The following is a 16,599-nucleotide window of genomic DNA, read 5'->3' as shown; positions in this document are numbered from 1 at the left end:
TACAGCTGTGTACTTCGGGCATCTTACTTGTACCCTTATTTAATATCTTCCAGCAGGATTTTTAAGAAACATCTTAATAATCCTTTTTGTTTTTTTTATCTTTGTAGAACTGAAGGAAGGTCACCATGGGAGCATTTTTAGACAAGCCAAAGATGGAGAAGCATAACGCGCAGGGGCAGGGGAACGGGCTGCGCTACGGCCTGAGCAGCATGCAGGGCTGGCGCGTGGAAATGGAGGACGCGCACACGGCTGTGATCGGTTTGCCAAATGGACTCGATGGATGGTCGTTTTTTGCTGTCTATGATGGGCACGCTGGATCCCAGGTTGCCAAGTACTGCTGTGAGCATTTATTAGATCACATCACGAGCAACCAGGATTTTAAAGGGCCAGATGGGCCACCATCTGTGGAAAGTGTAAAGAGCGGCATCAGAACAGGTTTTCTGCAAATTGACGAACACATGAGAGTCATCTCTGAGAAGAAGCATGGCGCAGACAGAAGTGGGTCAACAGCTGTGGGTGTCATGATTTCTCCCCAACACACGTACTTCATCAACTGTGGAGACTCGAGAGGGTTGCTCTGTCGAAACAGGAAGGTTCACTTCTTCACACAGGATCACAAACCAAGCAACCCTCTGGAGAAGGAGCGTATCCAGAATGCAGGCGGCTCCGTCATGATTCAGCGTGTGAATGGCTCCCTTGCTGTTTCAAGGGCACTTGGGGACTTTGATTACAAATGTGTCCATGGGAAAGGTCCAACAGAACAGCTGGTCTCACCAGAGCCTGAAGTTTATGAAATTGAGAGATCAGAAGAAGATGATCAGTTCATCATCCTGGCGTGCGACGGTATCTGGGATGTTATGGGAAATGAAGAGCTGTGTGACTTTGTAAGATCCAGACTTGAAGTCACTGATGACCTTGAGAAAGTTTGCAATGAGATAGTTGACACCTGCTTGTACAAGGTAGCCAGACTTGAGAGAAGGAGTTTACTGTGCTTTCCCTATTAGAAGTTTATGAGCAAGCTAATAATAACTTTGCTTCTTCCAGTCTATAAATATTCAATGGTTTATGGTAACATGACTTTGACAGTGATGACCATGTATCCTACAAAAGTGGTGATAGAGGGGGAATGAACACAACAGAAACAATGTTTTTCTGGGTGGTTTTGGTTAATTAAGAGATTATAATCATGTACAGATACACTGTGATCAGTGGAAAACTATAAACTTCTGGGAATTTATGGGCAAGCTAAAGACAATAACTGCCCTTTTTTGTTTCATAATGTACTTTACAAAACCTCAACTCTTAAGACTTAATCAGGCTAGAGAGTGTATTTCCCCTTCCTAATCTTCCCCTGCTTTCTTGGGCACATAGTATTAACATCACTGTCATATTTACATCAAGATAAATGCAGAATCAGTGAACCTTGACTTCATGTTTTGAAGACTTGGCTTCCTAAGTTAGTTTTTCTTTTGGTTTAATTACTGTATTTCTTACTCCCTGTTGTGTGGTACAGCTCTGAAACCAGCTCTAGTAGATGGAGACTATTTGGGTTAACAAAACTATGTAACTTTGTCTGCATTAACTTCTACTTTGTGTTAATGAGTTGCAGTGTGATGCAGTTACTGAGTTTCATAAGCTTGATACTTATTTTGCAAAGGCAAATTGGCAGTCATAAAGAAAAAAAGCCAACTTTTTTCTAGAGAAACAAGACAACATCCCTGCTCTTCCCACATGGCTAATAGTATCATTGTTTCCCATATGAAAAATTGGAATTGCTTTCCAACACCTTGGCAGATTGATAATGGTTACATTTTTGGTTACTATTTTTCTTTGGGAATCCTAAAAGCAAATACCAGGAAGGGAACAGTGGCTTGTGGATGCTGTAAGCTTTGCAGGAGCCAACTGTCAGCACCTTCCCATGCCTGTATACTGTTTTTTTTGCACACTGGCTTGTTCTTGATCTTGCTGACATCACTGGAGTTAATTAGTGTTAAAAGTTAAGCCTGTGGATGCATATTTGTAGGCCAAAGCAAAGGAGTATTGTAAGTAAACCAAACACTTACTTTGCATGAGCAGAATGTGTTTGTATTTTTAAATATCCAAGTATTGAGGGTCCTTTATTTGGAGTATTAAATGTAAACATTTTTTTTTGGAAGATCTCAGTACCTTACAGCTGGTTTTCTAACAAATTCTGTCACTTGCAACTTTTCATGTTTTAAATGAAAAGATGAAGGAAAAACCTAATAGCTGTGATTTTTAGTGGAAGCACTGTCTGAATTTAGCACCTTCCTGATGAGTGCTTTTGAGCAGTCATGGTTTTGTTCACCCATTCAGCTGTTTTCCCAAAATGTTTGGATGGCACTTAAAACAAGATGGAACACAACTTTGTAATTATACATCACTCATTACTGATGTCAGTTTTTAAATGACAGTGGGGTGTCTGTAACTGCCTCCCTGTAGTCTTCAAACCATAAAAGTGGAAAAAACAATGACTGAAGAGTTGTACCAAATGAATGGGCCTGGAATTCTCTAAGGGGTACAGGGAGATGAATTCTAATGGTAGTATTATTCCATAATAGTCAAAACTGGATTCTGATACCATATGATTTGTGAATTTCTGTATTTAAAATGCTTTGATGTGTGTTTAGCCTGGTGTGTATACATTTCTCAAATCATGTTTTCTTTTCCACCAGGGAAGTCGAGACAACATGAGTGTGATATTGATCTGTTTTCCGAATGCACCAAAGGTATCACCAGAGGCGGTGAAAAGAGAGGCAGAGTTGGACAAGTACCTGGAAAGCAGAGTAGAAGGTGGATCATTTAAAAAAAAATAAGTAACTTTGTTTCTAAACAGACCCCTGGCCCCCTTCCCCTTCCAACAATTAAACCCTTAACACATACAGGCTTTTTAATAGACCTTCAAGTGCCATTGGCCATCCTGTGTACCTCTGAAAAAGGCACTCTGTATATCCTGAAAAAGTTCTGCCATGAAAGTGCAGCAGCCTGTAGCCCTGAAAATTATTCAGGATGGCAGAGAATTCATTTATGCCCAGTGTTCTTCCTGAGTCTGTTGACAGCACTAACTTCAGACCAGTGAATCCTGGTTCCTGTCACATGGAGTTAAAGAAAATAATCAAAATATCTTACAAAGTGTCTGTGAAGATGATAATTTGAGTGCCATTTATAGTTAAGTACAAATCAGTTAGCTGTAATATTTTATTATCCAATAATAGTATGGTTACAACTCAATTACTATAATCTTTAAGCACCTGCTTACGTATTTACTTATTTGAAAGTATGTCAGAAATTTGTCAAAGCTAATCTTTAAGCATTTGTGACAAACAAAAGCTGGGAACTCATCTTGATAGTAACTTAAAAATTTTTCTTAAACTTTAAATCAAAACTGTGAGTCTGGGGCTTTTTGGATCACATAAAAATGATATTTGAAATCAAGTAGATTCAAATAATTTCTGATTAAAACTGCATTTATAGTGCCTTTTGATATTTAAAACCAACTACATCTTGGAGTTTGTTTCTGAAATCTAAGACATGCTGTATGCATTATTTGCATAGGTTCAGTCTATTTTTGAAGTGGACTCCTCTGTATGTTACAAGTCTAGTTATGTGTGTGTATCCTTCCAAGAACCCTCAATAGCACACAGGGCACGAGAGGCAGAGTTCTCCACAGCTGTGCCAGCAGTGGTCAGTAAGTTAGAGGAGTACATTATGCACTTTTTCCTCCTTAACTTGCATGATGGTAACACATTGCAGCTCCTGAAATTTCACAGAGAACTTGCCTACATGGGAATTTTGGGCTCAGACAAATCCATGTGCAATTTTTACAGCACTTACAACCTGTGTAGGTGCTCCTGCAGAAAGTACCACGTTTTTCCAAGGTCTCACTTGCCAGCTCTCAGCAAACTGCATCTGTTGTGCCCCTGAACAAGTGCCCAGGCAGACATTTGTGTGTTTAATGCCCACACTTGCCTGAGAGGAGAGGAGAGGAGGGGTTGGTGCACAGTCAGTGCTGGTGTGAATGTCCCTGGCAGCGTGGCAGGAATGTCCCCATGCAGTCCCACTGCGGGAGGGAGGTGCCAGCAGAGCAGGGAGCAGGTTTGCACCAGGAGGAGCTCACAGTGTGTGCCCACCCACAGATCTGCTGAGGAACAAGTGTGCTGTACATTCACACATTGATTCACAGCCTGCTAACTCTCCTGATCTGGGCAAGTGCTGCCTTCTTATCTTAGATATTGTGGCTGAGCTCAGACAAACCCGTGACCTAGAATATGAAAATATGATGAAGCCAAGGCTGCATCTTCAGCTGGCCTCATCCTACCCCAGGAGTGTTACAGTGAGGAAAGCTGGCATTTTTGTATAGCTGCTTCATTTGGTAAAGGAACAGCCTAAACACTGGGCCTGCATGTGGTTATGGTACATACCAGGAATTTGGCTGCTGGTACTTTGCATTTATACAAATAGGAAATTTGCAGGAATGATCAAAGTGTGATAATTGCATAGAGGCAGAAGGATTCTGTATGTAGTTATAAAGCACTTTAATTTAATGGGATGGTGTCTGAACAACTTGAGGAAATATACTGTACTTCCTCTCAAGGGTCTTTGCTTAAATTTTAGAATTATCCTCAATTTTTTGTCTGTTGTTGCACAAAAAGATTATTTAAATGAATGTTTAGTAAACACTACTCAACCCAGCAGTGATTTGTATCAGCTGTGTGCAGAATTTGGCCTTTTAGGACTTATGCATGAGGAAAGTTGAAAGGCCTGAACCAAGGCAGAATTTCAAGAACAGAAGTTGATAACTTTGTTATTTAATATATAATTAATTAATTAATGTGCCATTGCATTGTTTCTGAAGTAAGTGGATAATGCCTTATTGACTAGTAAGGTAGGACTGCTGCAGCATCTGAAACTTTATACACTACAGTGAATAATCTTGCTCTTATCTTAGGATATTATAAGAGTGGCAGTGCTTAACTTTAAAAGCCTGACTTTGGGCTGAAGGAACTAAAAAATATAAAGAATACTTTTAGAATGATCTTACTAATCTGTAATATCAATTTAAATTTAAAATTCATTAAGAGGGAAGCTTGGTTAAAATGCATATTACATATTTTTATGCACTTCAGTTCTCAGTGAAGTCCAGCAGGTAATGAGAGTCGATACTTTCTAATGTGCATTTTTTTCTGGTTGTATTTTTATCCCCTTGGCCCAGAATTTACCTTTTTACTGTTAAGAACTAGTGCAAATTTTAGGACTGAATAGGATTTAATAATGATGGTCATCTTGAATAAGGAGAGATGATTCAGATTTTAAAAAATGTAGAAACTTTTCTACTTACTGTGTCGCTTAAGACTCTCCTGATATGTTTGTGGTCCAGATTTGTAGCTGCAACAAAAAATGGAAGAAGCAGCAAGTGTGGAGAAGCATCCTTGTGCCATTACTTGCAATAAATCAATGTTACTCCTAAAGTATCATGTGAACTTCATGGTAGAAGTAATCAATCATTCCAAAATGTGTTGCTATTATTTGCACTAATATGTGTTATCAATGTGTTGACTCTAAAAAGAAACTTGTCTAAGCTTTTTTTTCTGTTCTCATTTTTTTTTACATAAAACCATTCCATAATAGATATTCCCTGCAATATTTATACCTATGTAGAGATGAATAATTTTAAGTTAGCTGTTATATGTTCCTTCCCTGATTTTCACATAAACAAAGTTCTGGCTTTTTCTTAAACTTTGTATGGAATTCCCATTTTTGAATCCTTTATTTTAGGGTTGTAAGTACATTTTTCCAGTACTTGATGCCATGGAAATGTGTAGAAGGTTTAAAAGTAAATTAAAGACTGGGGGGAGGGTTAAAGGTGTATTGAAACAAGATAATTCCAATAAATTAAACACAGCTAGCAGACCGACTCCATTTGTTGTGTCTTCAGTGTTCATTCAGTCTGTATCTATAGTTTTATCAAAATATAAATGTATTCATTTAGTGGAGACTGTATGTTAAATGTACTGCAGTTACAGGTTGTGAAACTGTGTAGTATAGGTCAAGTATAAATTCCTTATTTTTGTACAGCAGAACTTTAGAACTAGCACAATGTAGCATATTCTAGATGTTCAAAATTGCACAATAAAGGAACTTGGCAAACCAAATCTGAGATCTTGGCTTCTTATTCAGATTTAAGATTTCATAGATTATTTCTTTGCTAAATGTAAGATGGTAAAATGAACTTTGGCTGTAGATTTTGAGGAAATGGCAAGTTTTTGAGGTGTCTCTGGTGTGCAGTGTCATGTATTTAAAATTTAAGTTTTGAAGGAAACAGCTTAAAGCTTTGTGCTGCAGAGTTTGATGCTGGTTGAGGACTAGGCAGTGTTTCCACTATACCTTGCAAATAATTTACACAGCCTGACTGCAAAACAGAGCTGATGGTTTTTGTAAGCACACGCAGCCCTGAAAAACCATTACATACACAAAAAGTAATTCACAATTGTTTTTTAGGTTTTGTTTTGTTTTGACTAAAAAGGACTGGATACATGTTGGTTTTAAAAGCTTTCAATGTACCTTATCTCACAAATTATAAAATGGAAACTTGGTGTGTTCTTCTGGAATTTAGGGCAAAATCTGAATGCTTGAGTATTTTTCAAAAGTGGTACTGATGAATTCCAACTACTTTCAAACTGTGTAAATGCTTTATTAGCTGAAGAACAGTGTGCATGTACATACATGCATGTATAGATGTGCACATATGTACACATTGTTGTATGCATGTTCCAGCATTCACTTGGAGATGAAAAACACCAGGTCTTAATAATTCACATGTTTTGCAACTTCTGAGAGCTCGTGTTTACAGAGAAATGAATGAGATGCATTTTAAAAAATGTTCTTTAAATTTCATAAAATGCCTGTTTAAGGAATGACTCTTCATACTTCTTCTGGTATGATCTTGAATGTCTTGAATTCAAATAAAACCGTGTACTTTTGACTTGAGGAGAAAAGTGAAAAAAGCAAACACAAACCCAAAACAAACCAACCAGGCCTGAGAATAAACTTAAAGAATTAATGTCTTGGCAAATGTGGCTGTGGCTACAATACAGATTCTCTTCACCCAGAAGCTGGAGTGGATCAGCTTTAAGTTTCTGCCCTGAATTTAAATATCTCCTGAGTTGAGGATGAAACTGTCAATTAGATGTGATGTCCCTGGCTTTTAATTTATGTGTAATAGTCCTTAAAATATGCATGTTGCTGTAATGCAGTGAGGTACAAGTATTGGTTTATACACATACAGCCATGGGAATTACTTCTGACATGTCTAACCCTTTATTTCTTGGAAATACTCTGTTTTCTGTGATGGCAATAATATTTTATCTTGTGTTGCAGTGATAAAGCTGATGTTAATATCTGCCCTATGCCTTGGGAAGATATTACATCTTCTGTCTAATGTATAGCAGGAAAGCCATTAAAGATTTTTTCCCCACTGTTACTAGGTAGCTGTGTATTTCTAAAACCAAGTCAGCATGTGAACAGCAGTAAATCTGTTACAGACTTTTACTTACGGAACCAAAGTTAACAATTACCATGTTGAGTACGATCTGTCGCTTTAATTTAATTTTTTAATTTTATTTTTAATGTTAAGCTGCCTTTTTTTTTTTTTTTTTATAAAACTGAGTGTTTCAATCTTTTGAAGTTAAATTTGGACTGCACTTACAAAAAAAGTACTTCTGATTCCCAGAGATCATAAAGAAGCAGGGTGAAGGAGTGCCAGACTTAGTCCACGTGATGCGTACGTTAGCAACTGAGAGCATCCCAAACCTCCCACCGGGAGGGGAGTTGGCAAGCAAGTGAGTTCACATCAGTGTACATGTGGGGGTTCATTTCAATCACTTTGGGACTGCAAGGCCACTCTTAAAAAAGTTGGGGGGCAGGGAGGGAGGAAGGGCACAGGACAAAAGGTGGTGATCTCTTCTCCAGTTTTTATTACTCAGTTGTTCTGGATGAAAAGGACAAGCCTAAGAGTGGAGTTGACTGTGAATCATTGCAAAAATTAAATGTCAAACTGTAGTTTTTGGGAAGGAATGAGGGGTTTTTAAGGGTGGCCTGTCTGTTTTTTTAATTTAACTGGGGTTTCTGGGGGGATGTTACATTTGAACATGTGAAAATAATGCCCTGACTTTAATGACTTGGGTTGAAGTGTTCTACACTTCAACAAGAAGTTATATGCATAAAATGTTTTGCTTGGCAGCTTTCTTTTCTTGTCTGTAGCCATGTTGTAATTGCTTAAAAATTTGCTTTTGTTCCTCTCTGCTTGTGACAAATCTGAAAGCCAGATAGAAATCTATCAAAAAAGAAAAGTGGGAAGTTAAATTTGTAGCTTTATATAGCTGACTTTGTCCCTGAAGGGTTCAGTGGTGATGCTCTGTGGTTTCTCAAATATTCAGTCTTTAAGGAAGCAATGTGCTCAGCTTGTTTGCACCCCAAACCAAGAGCTTTTTGATTCAAAAGATTCTTCATGAGCCTGTGCTGTGTTAAAAAGGATAGGGCACATATGGTATAGAATATTTTTGACCTTTCAGAGTATGATGCTTGTATTGTTACACAAAACAGCAGGACTTCAGGCATGTAATTGAATAAATTATAAATTTAAAAATTGAACAAATTATGAAGGGATAAAATAATTAAATTATAAAGTGATAACTGTAAAGATGGCTTCTAGAAAACAATGTTGTTCCTATAGGAACTGTTTGACTAGGAGAAGAAGAGATGGCAATTTAAAGTATAATAGCATCTATTTAGGATGGGCTGCTGTACTGTTGAAGTATGAGTGAGTCAGTTACTCATGAAATGCAGCATACAAATTGATTTTTCTTCATCTCCTTTGGCTGGAAGTGGCATCATGGCTGTGAAGAAATGCTGAAGTGATGTGACTTCAGCAGGATTTTGTATCTCAGTGATGCTAGCTTGAATAGGGATTTAGAGAAATATTGATTTAATTGGATTATTATTATTACATTGAGTTTATGTAACTTAAAGCATTGTTGCCAATTTGGAAGGAAAATAATGCTTTCCAAGAAACCTGCCTGTATTTAGAATCAAAGATACCTATTTCTTGAAAGATGTGGGAAACTTTCCAATCCATATGTGTAATGTACCTTGTGTGTAATTGCTTGATTTTATTGCTTTGAATCCAACCTCTTCTTTCATGCCCTATAACCATTCACTATGATGTTTATACATGGTAGTTCCTGACTCTTCAGTGTTGCAGGATGATTACAAAGCTTGTCATCTGCTTTTTTTCTTCTCTTGCACTCCTTTGTGATTGCTCTGCATGCATTCATCAGCAGTTTAAAGGTTGCTCTTTGAATTTTGCTTTGCACCACAATCTGCTACTTCATCTTACTTAGTTCTGCAGAAAGGGATCCAAAAGAAAGTTGCATTTAAAGTCCAATATGTAATTTCTGGTTTTTACTCCCTCTTTCCTTCCTGTTCTCCCTTCAAAGTTTTTTCATTATCTACTTCTAAAGGCATAGGCAGCTTCTTCCTTCAGCCTCACATTCAGTTGTGTTTTGTTTTTTGGGTTTTTTTTATTGCCTGTTTTCAAGGGGTTTTTAAACTCTCAATTTTTCACCCTATGTTAAAAAAAAAATAAAAATCATGTTGCTCATTTGCATGTTGATGGCAAATGTATTCATCTTTTATCAATTTATTTCTTATCAATTTTCTATCACTATTAGAGAAGTCAGGAATCCCAGAGATGAAGGTTAATTTCAAGCTACCTTAAATATGCTAAGTAGGGGCCTTTTTAAAAGGAGGTAACTGTAAAAATGCTTGAATAAATTTTTTTTATATTTTTTTACCAGACAAAATTGAGTATTGGCCATGTCATTGTAGAAGAGTATTGTTCTAGATCTATTTTTTTCATGTTTGCACATGGAAAGTACATTTTAGGGCATAACACAAACAAAAATGTACCTCAGAATGTAATTTTTGTGTGTCCAGAAAATAACACAACACTGTTCCCCTATGGAAGTAATACATAATACATGCCTTAATACATGAGGCACTACTGCAGTGGTGTTTGGGCACAAATGACCAGGACATTCAGTGTCCACTGAGGTTTCTGCTGCCCTTTTTCAAAGGGAAGAGCTGAGTGTCAGGTTGTGCTCTTCTCCTGTTGAACTCCAAAGGATATTCAGCCTTGTTTGTCTTAAGCCTAAAGGTTTTAAAGGATTTTTTGAAAAATCCTTTTTTTTGTTTTTTAAGGTTTTAAAGTGCTAACTTGGACTAAAAATGGTTCTGTGAATTTGGAATCTTCTAAAGTTTGCATTTAAATTAAAAATGGGAATTTGACTTGGGGAAAAAAATAAAAATACAAAAAATTAAAATCTTGTGGGTTTTTTGTTTTCTTTGCTCTAGACGGAGTGTGATTGAAGCTGTGTATAACAGACTGAACCCCTACAGGAATGATGATGCTGTAAGTATCTTCTCTCTTACATTCTCTTTCTCCCCACCCCAATCATTTGATCTGTTTTGTAAAGAAAGATATTACAAATTCCTGTTAAAGACCCTTTCCCCCCAAGAAAGGAATAACACTGTTGTGCTTTTTGGACTGTGTTTTGTAATTGTTTTCTGCTGCCTTCTGCTGATCATCATCTCAAAACTCCAGTAGGGTTGATTCATTTGTCCTCTGGAATTTCATTATTTCAGCCCTGCTTGGGTTTCCAAGTGTTGCCAAATGGTGGAAAGAGTCGTGGGGAGCCTTTTTCTCCCTTCTTCATAGGACACATTTTTTCCTAAATATCAAGAAAAAAATGCTATATCTAAAGGTTAAATGGATGTATTAAGAATACATTAGTTTACCAAATGGGCTGTGTAAACACTTTTATTCTTAAGCACAGAGCATCTTACAGCAAGCAAACACTTTGGGTTCTTACATGTCAGTGCTGAGAGAGACATAAATCCACCGTCAGGATGGGGGGAAGAAAAACCAAACAGTGAACATGAGCATGATTCCAGTGGCACTTTAATCACCAGAAACAACATTCTGTCACTGAAAATACAATCTCTCCTGGAGCAGTTAAACTGATCCTTTAACTATCAGCAGAAATTTCTTCCATGCTTGGATGTGACAGAAGTGAAATGCAGCCAGACATGAAGATTGTGCGTTGGCCTCACAACTGTGCACTAGTTTTATTTGGCAGCCCTCGTTCTATTTTGAGCATTAAAATTCCTGAATAGGGGCTGAAAGAGGATGCTTTACCTTCAAAATACATTCTGTAGTATTTTGCTGTTCTACAAATGTACAGTACACAAACTTTGTGATCATGTTGGCTACTGGGATACAGAAATTTGCATATGGAATAGTTGGCAAGCAGCTCCTGCGTTTTTACTCATGCTGCTTTTATTCTTCATTCTTGAAACAACCATTTTGCTTTCATGTAATTGCTCTCCTTTGCTACTTCTGGTCTTGAAGGAAAAGCTGGAGGTGGTACTTTTGCAAAGGGCAATTTCAGTTTGTGTTTTTTTAACTACACCTCCGTGCCAACTGTTCCTCTCTGGTTTGCAATGGATTCTGTGTGCAAGATTGAATGAAGGGTGCAGAACTACAGTGCTAAGAAATTCTCATGTGTGGCATTGCTAGAGACTTAATTAGCCTCTCTCCTCTCCAAGGAGTCACTAAGGCAGTGCTTTTGGAGAAAAGTAATATTTCTACCTCCTGCAGCCTCAGTAATGATGGGGAGGTGTAGCTGTGGAAGCACCAGGATGAGCTGTTGTAAAAGCCCATCCTGCCCCTTAATTGCTTAGGGAAAAGGAGTAGATGATGCTGGAACCACCAAAGGTGGTGCACAAGAGCAGTTTGCTCTGATTCCTGTGCTGCTGATTCAGCTCTGTTACTTCAGCTGCAGAGCTGTGGCCCCACTTGCTCTTGGTTAACCTGTGAGCCCACCTGATGAGGTGGAAAAAGCTGAATACAGAGCAAGGGAAAAGGAAACAGGCCTGACACAAAGGCAAATGCTTTAAAAAACACTTGGTAAAATTAAATACTAATTAAACCAGGAATTGGTTAAACATTTGTCAGGCTTGTGGTCGTTATACAAAATCTGCTGTTGCCTGTGGGCCTAAATGGAATGAATTTTTGGGACACTCAGGAATTGGATAAATTGAAATACCAAGTAGTGTGGCCACAGAATTATGATTGGGAGCACAGCATGTTTCTACTTTCAATATTTTTATTTTCGTTACATACATTTCTTTTTTTCCCCTTGCAGTTTTATTACCATCCAAAATTACGATTTCCTTCAGTTGCCTAAACTACACTTCTGTAACCTTAAATTAAAAGTGTTAAAATAGCTCTGAGTTATAACAGGGTGTCAGTTGATGTCTGTATCCTCCCATGCAACGAGGGAGGGCTGAGAAGACAAAAGATGATAATGGTGATAACACATGACATGAGCACATCCTGCTCTTTTCTCACACCTGTGAGCTGAGAGATTCCATTTTGTATCACTTCTAACTACTCAGGAAATAGCTAGAAAGGCTCTAGAAATGCTTTTGAGTTACATGCCCAGGATCTTGTTTTCAGGATTGATAAAACAGTCATATTTTGAAATTTCTTGATTCTGATGTTTTGTTAATTAAGAATATGTGGGGTTTAGATACTTTTAGAAAGCTGTTTCTGAAAGGGGAGAGAAAAGAGACTCCTGAAATGATTTAAGTCTTTACCCTTTTCAGTCTGGATTATCCAGAAACGGCCGCAAGAATGGGCACTCCAGACTTTAAAGGGTTCCTTCTTTTTTCTTTAAGGATTCTGCCTCAACTGATGATATGTGGTAAAACTGCTCATCTAGCTGTGGAGTTCACCTTTCATCCTGCAAATGAAAGTGCAGCCCAACCTCAGTGACCCTTCTTAACATCCATCCTCAACCTTAATTAAAGAAGGGAATATGATGTGTTGGTGAGAGTGACTACAGCAGTACAACATCTAGCCCAGGAACTGATCTTTTTTTGTAAAACAGACTTCTGTAAACGTGATTTCAAACCATAAATTCATGTTGTAAATCAGACTCCAGCAATTTATGTTGTATGATTTTGTTTTTGTAAAGTGCAATTGTCTTTGTACAAATGCTCATATTTAATTATGAACCGCTTTAAATCACTATAAAGGTTAGAAGAAATGTTTTGGCTTGTGTGATGCAACAATATATATCCCTTTTTAAAATCATGTTGTGGTTTTGGATTGCAAGGAGCAGCAGCCTAGCCAGCTAGGTGCTCAAGAGGTGCACAAAACTGTTAAAGATAACTTTTTTGGTTGAAATGAAAGCTGAACTCATGGGCAACCTACCAGAAATTACAGTGTGTGAATTTCACTTGGCCATGGAAAAATAACTTAGGAGCAGTGCACATTCTTCAACAAACATACATCATTTTCTTGGATGCACTCCTGCTCTCACGTTGAGTCGAAGGGATTTGTGATTTTGAGTTCAGTGGGAGTTAAATCATGCCCTGTTAACAGTATCCTGTTCATACATGTACCAATCTTGAATTAGAACACCTTGGTTCTTTGCACCTCTTTTTCGTTAACCCTTACCTGAAACTACTAATCACTGAGCACGAAGACAACTTTCTACATAAAGTAGGAGTCTGCAGCATTTTTACAATCCTGATTGGCTGGGTCTGCTGCTGTTCCAAGAAAAATACTCTTGAATTCCATTTTATCAATAAAGCTTGATTTAACAAACAAGACATTTACCCATAAATGTGTAATTCCTTCTTTTCCTGCCTTTTAAAATGTCAGTGCCATTGTAAATGATATTTTACTTGTGGAAGAATATTTTTCTTAATTGGTAGCCCATTTTTAAAATGGGAAGGATTTTGATTCTTGCCCAAGACATAGCCATATGCTAGAGGATGATGTGGGATTAATCCGTTACCTTATTTTTTACAAATGTTAGTTTTTTCAGGCTTTTTGGTGTTGTTTTTTTTTTTCTCCCCTCCCTTCTGAAGATGTGCATTGGTTTGAATTTGCCTACTGTTTGATAAAAATACATTTGTCAAAGCCTGACAATCTTTAACATTTTATGGTGTGTGTTTTTAATTGACCCACTTACTTAGAATGAGAGACTAGTGGTTAAACAGTACTTGTGATTTGAGGTATAGCATGTTGACAATATTTAACTGTTTGTTGTTTAAAATTCTAATTTAAAATTTTATAAGAAAATAAACTAATTTGATTTAAGCTTAGCTTTCTCCCATTGAGCATACGAAAATTAAGTTTTCAAGTCAGTCGTGTTTGCAAAACTGCTGTTTTGTGCACCTTGTATTGTCTTTTTGGTTGAGAATATTGTATTTAATATGTAGTTTACTCATTTAGTAGGCAGATTCCTCAAAAGGAAAATCAGTAAAACAAGTAGATTGTAACATTTACTGCAGTTAAACAGAATCAGAACTTGGTGTATAATTACTTTTTGATAGGAAAATGTAGTACAATGCATTTTGCTATATTTGTCTTTCCCTAACTTTGACACATACATATTTGTATATATAGCCTTAAAACTAATGCAGAGTTAGGGAACACTGAACAGTGAAAAAGTAACTTATAGTGTCTTGGAACTAAGTATAGTATATACCAGCAAACTTTTCTTTTATCCCTCTTGTCTCTGTGGGGTGCTTAAACGTAACTTCATTGTATTCAGTTTGTAATCTGTTCAAGCATGAATGAAGAAAACATAAGCACTATTTGTATTTATAAATTTATAGCAATTTTTGCTTAAAGAACCAGTTCCTTACCTACCTATGAATAAATGCTTAAAATGTCTAATTTTGTTGTAGAGTGCAAAACTATAATGATGTTAAGTTATAGCTTCACAGGCACCTAATTAACGAGCATATTTAATAATACATGGTGTATTAGTGCGAAAAGCTCAACTTAATTTAGGACTAGGCAGATAAAGTTCTGTCCTTTTTTTTTTTCTTAGAGACTAAAGTTTAGTTTTGGAAACTGCAAAACCTTGAACTGGACTGTGGAACCTTTGAGTTTTAAACTTTAAAAATCGGAAGCAAAACTGTGGTGTGAAAAGCCATACTTCAAACCATAATCACTTAAACTGTCTCAGTGACAAAGGAGATTTTTTGAAGCCTCTTCTGACGAGGTCTCCTGAAGGTTAGAAAGAAAATAATTCTGCTGTTGCTACAGGTGATGTGAGTAGGTTTGAGGGTAGTGGCAGAAAGGCTGTTTCAGGCCTTTCTCTCTCTCGCCTACGTTCAGCGTTTTGATGAGCTCAGAGCACTGAACTGTGATGTATGCATAAACACTGCCATTTTAGATACAGACTTTGACTACAGAATAAACCAGTTAAGTATATAAAGCATCCTAGAAAAGAGGCAAGCTGTACTTTTTTCACTGCTCTGAAAAGAAAAAAGGCACTTTTGCACCTTTGTGCATCTCCTTCTTGCACCAGAAACTTTTTTTTTTTTAAATGCTAAAAACATTAGCACCTCAGGGGCAAGGCAGCAATTTTTATTTTGAAATATTGTGTGCTATTTATTTCCCTCTTGGAAAAAGATTCATGTGTGACAAAAATGAAAATTGTGTGATGTTAACAGATGTATTTTTAAATACATGTTCAAATAGGATGGTCCCGATTTGCTTGTTTTTAAAAGGAAATGACATTTGTAAAGCTACTTTGCTTCGTATGCCATGCAACTTTGTTTTCCTTCTACATTTGACAGCTTCACTGGCTACAGTTTCTGTGAGTTTTGTTATAGTCAGATTAAATGTTTGGCTGATCGTTCTGGGAGAATACCTGTAACTGCTTTATAGACAACTGTTCCAAATAATTCTCACTAATTCAGCATCGAAAATATGTTCAAGACAGAAGCTTCTAAAATGTGCTTTATACCAATGTTGGATGAACTAAATGCAGTGACATTAAGTAGGATCCTAGATTTGCAAGGCTTTGTAAATCCTTTGTATCCTTAGAGACCCCAGTACTCTGCTGGGGCAGGAACAGAGCCTGAGCCTTTCAGCTGGGCTTGCTCTCAGCTGGCCCAGGAGCAGCAGCACCAGCACCTTGAGGCACAGCCATCACTCAGTTAAACTGTGAGCTGGAGTCAGAGCTGGAGACAGGAATTTCATCAGCCTGTGGTTGAACTGCTGTGAGCTGTGGCAGGTGTAGGCTGTGTCAGAGGTGCCTGGTGAATGCTGAGCAGCAGATGAGTCATGGGAGCATTACCTTGAGAGTTCCTGCAGGTGCCAAAGCTGATCTTTTCAACATTTACTTGTAGCAAACTGACTTCAATGTCCATTACATTATTTATTGCAAAGCTGGTGCTGTCACTATATAGGTTCGTGTCTGAGCCATTTTGCTCAGTTCAGGAGTTGGAAGCTTAAGATGATTTAACAAAATTAGGGATCAGTTTTTTCTTCAGTTGATTCCCTGATAAGAATCCCGCCTTAATTTTATACACTGGGATAGGAGACACTTCCTATTGCATTCCATTTTTAGTAGTTTATGGTCTAAGGATGTGGCTTCATGATCTTAGGCCAAGACTAAACCATTGCTCCTAGTTTGCCCCTACTGCCTTTTT

General features: G+C 37.5%; 1 protein-coding gene across 3 annotated transcripts in view; it reads left to right on the top strand.

Moving 5' to 3' along the window:
- The window catches only part of PPM1A (protein phosphatase, Mg2+/Mn2+ dependent 1A), a 28,949-nt gene extending 14,119 nt beyond the window's left edge, over positions 1-14,830 (top strand). The window contains exons 2-6 of one of the 3 annotated variants that reach the window (XM_059473753.1): positions 108-959; positions 2,694-2,811; positions 7,748-7,856; positions 10,429-10,486; positions 12,817-14,830. In XM_059473753.1, the coding sequence (XP_059329736.1) occupies positions 126-959; positions 2,694-2,811; positions 7,748-7,856; positions 10,429-10,486; positions 12,817-12,846 (1,149 nt within the window). In that variant the 5' untranslated portion in view covers positions 108-125 and the 3' untranslated portion in view covers positions 12,847-14,830. Of the gene's footprint in view, positions 1-107; positions 960-2,693; positions 2,812-7,747; positions 7,857-10,428; positions 10,487-12,744 lie in introns of all 3 variants that reach the window. The other 2 variants (XM_059473752.1, XM_059473754.1) reach the window with 2 other exon arrangements.
- Positions 14,831-16,599: the final 1,769 nt, after the last annotated feature.

The sequence above is a fragment of the Ammospiza nelsoni genome, chromosome 6 (genome assembly GCF_027579445.1).
Source record: "Ammospiza nelsoni isolate bAmmNel1 chromosome 6, bAmmNel1.pri, whole genome shotgun sequence".
NCBI lineage: Eukaryota > Metazoa > Chordata > Aves > Passeriformes > Passerellidae > Ammospiza > Ammospiza nelsoni.
The sequence above is the reverse complement of the archived record's forward strand: the minus strand, read 5'-3'. Positions and strand labels throughout refer to the sequence as shown.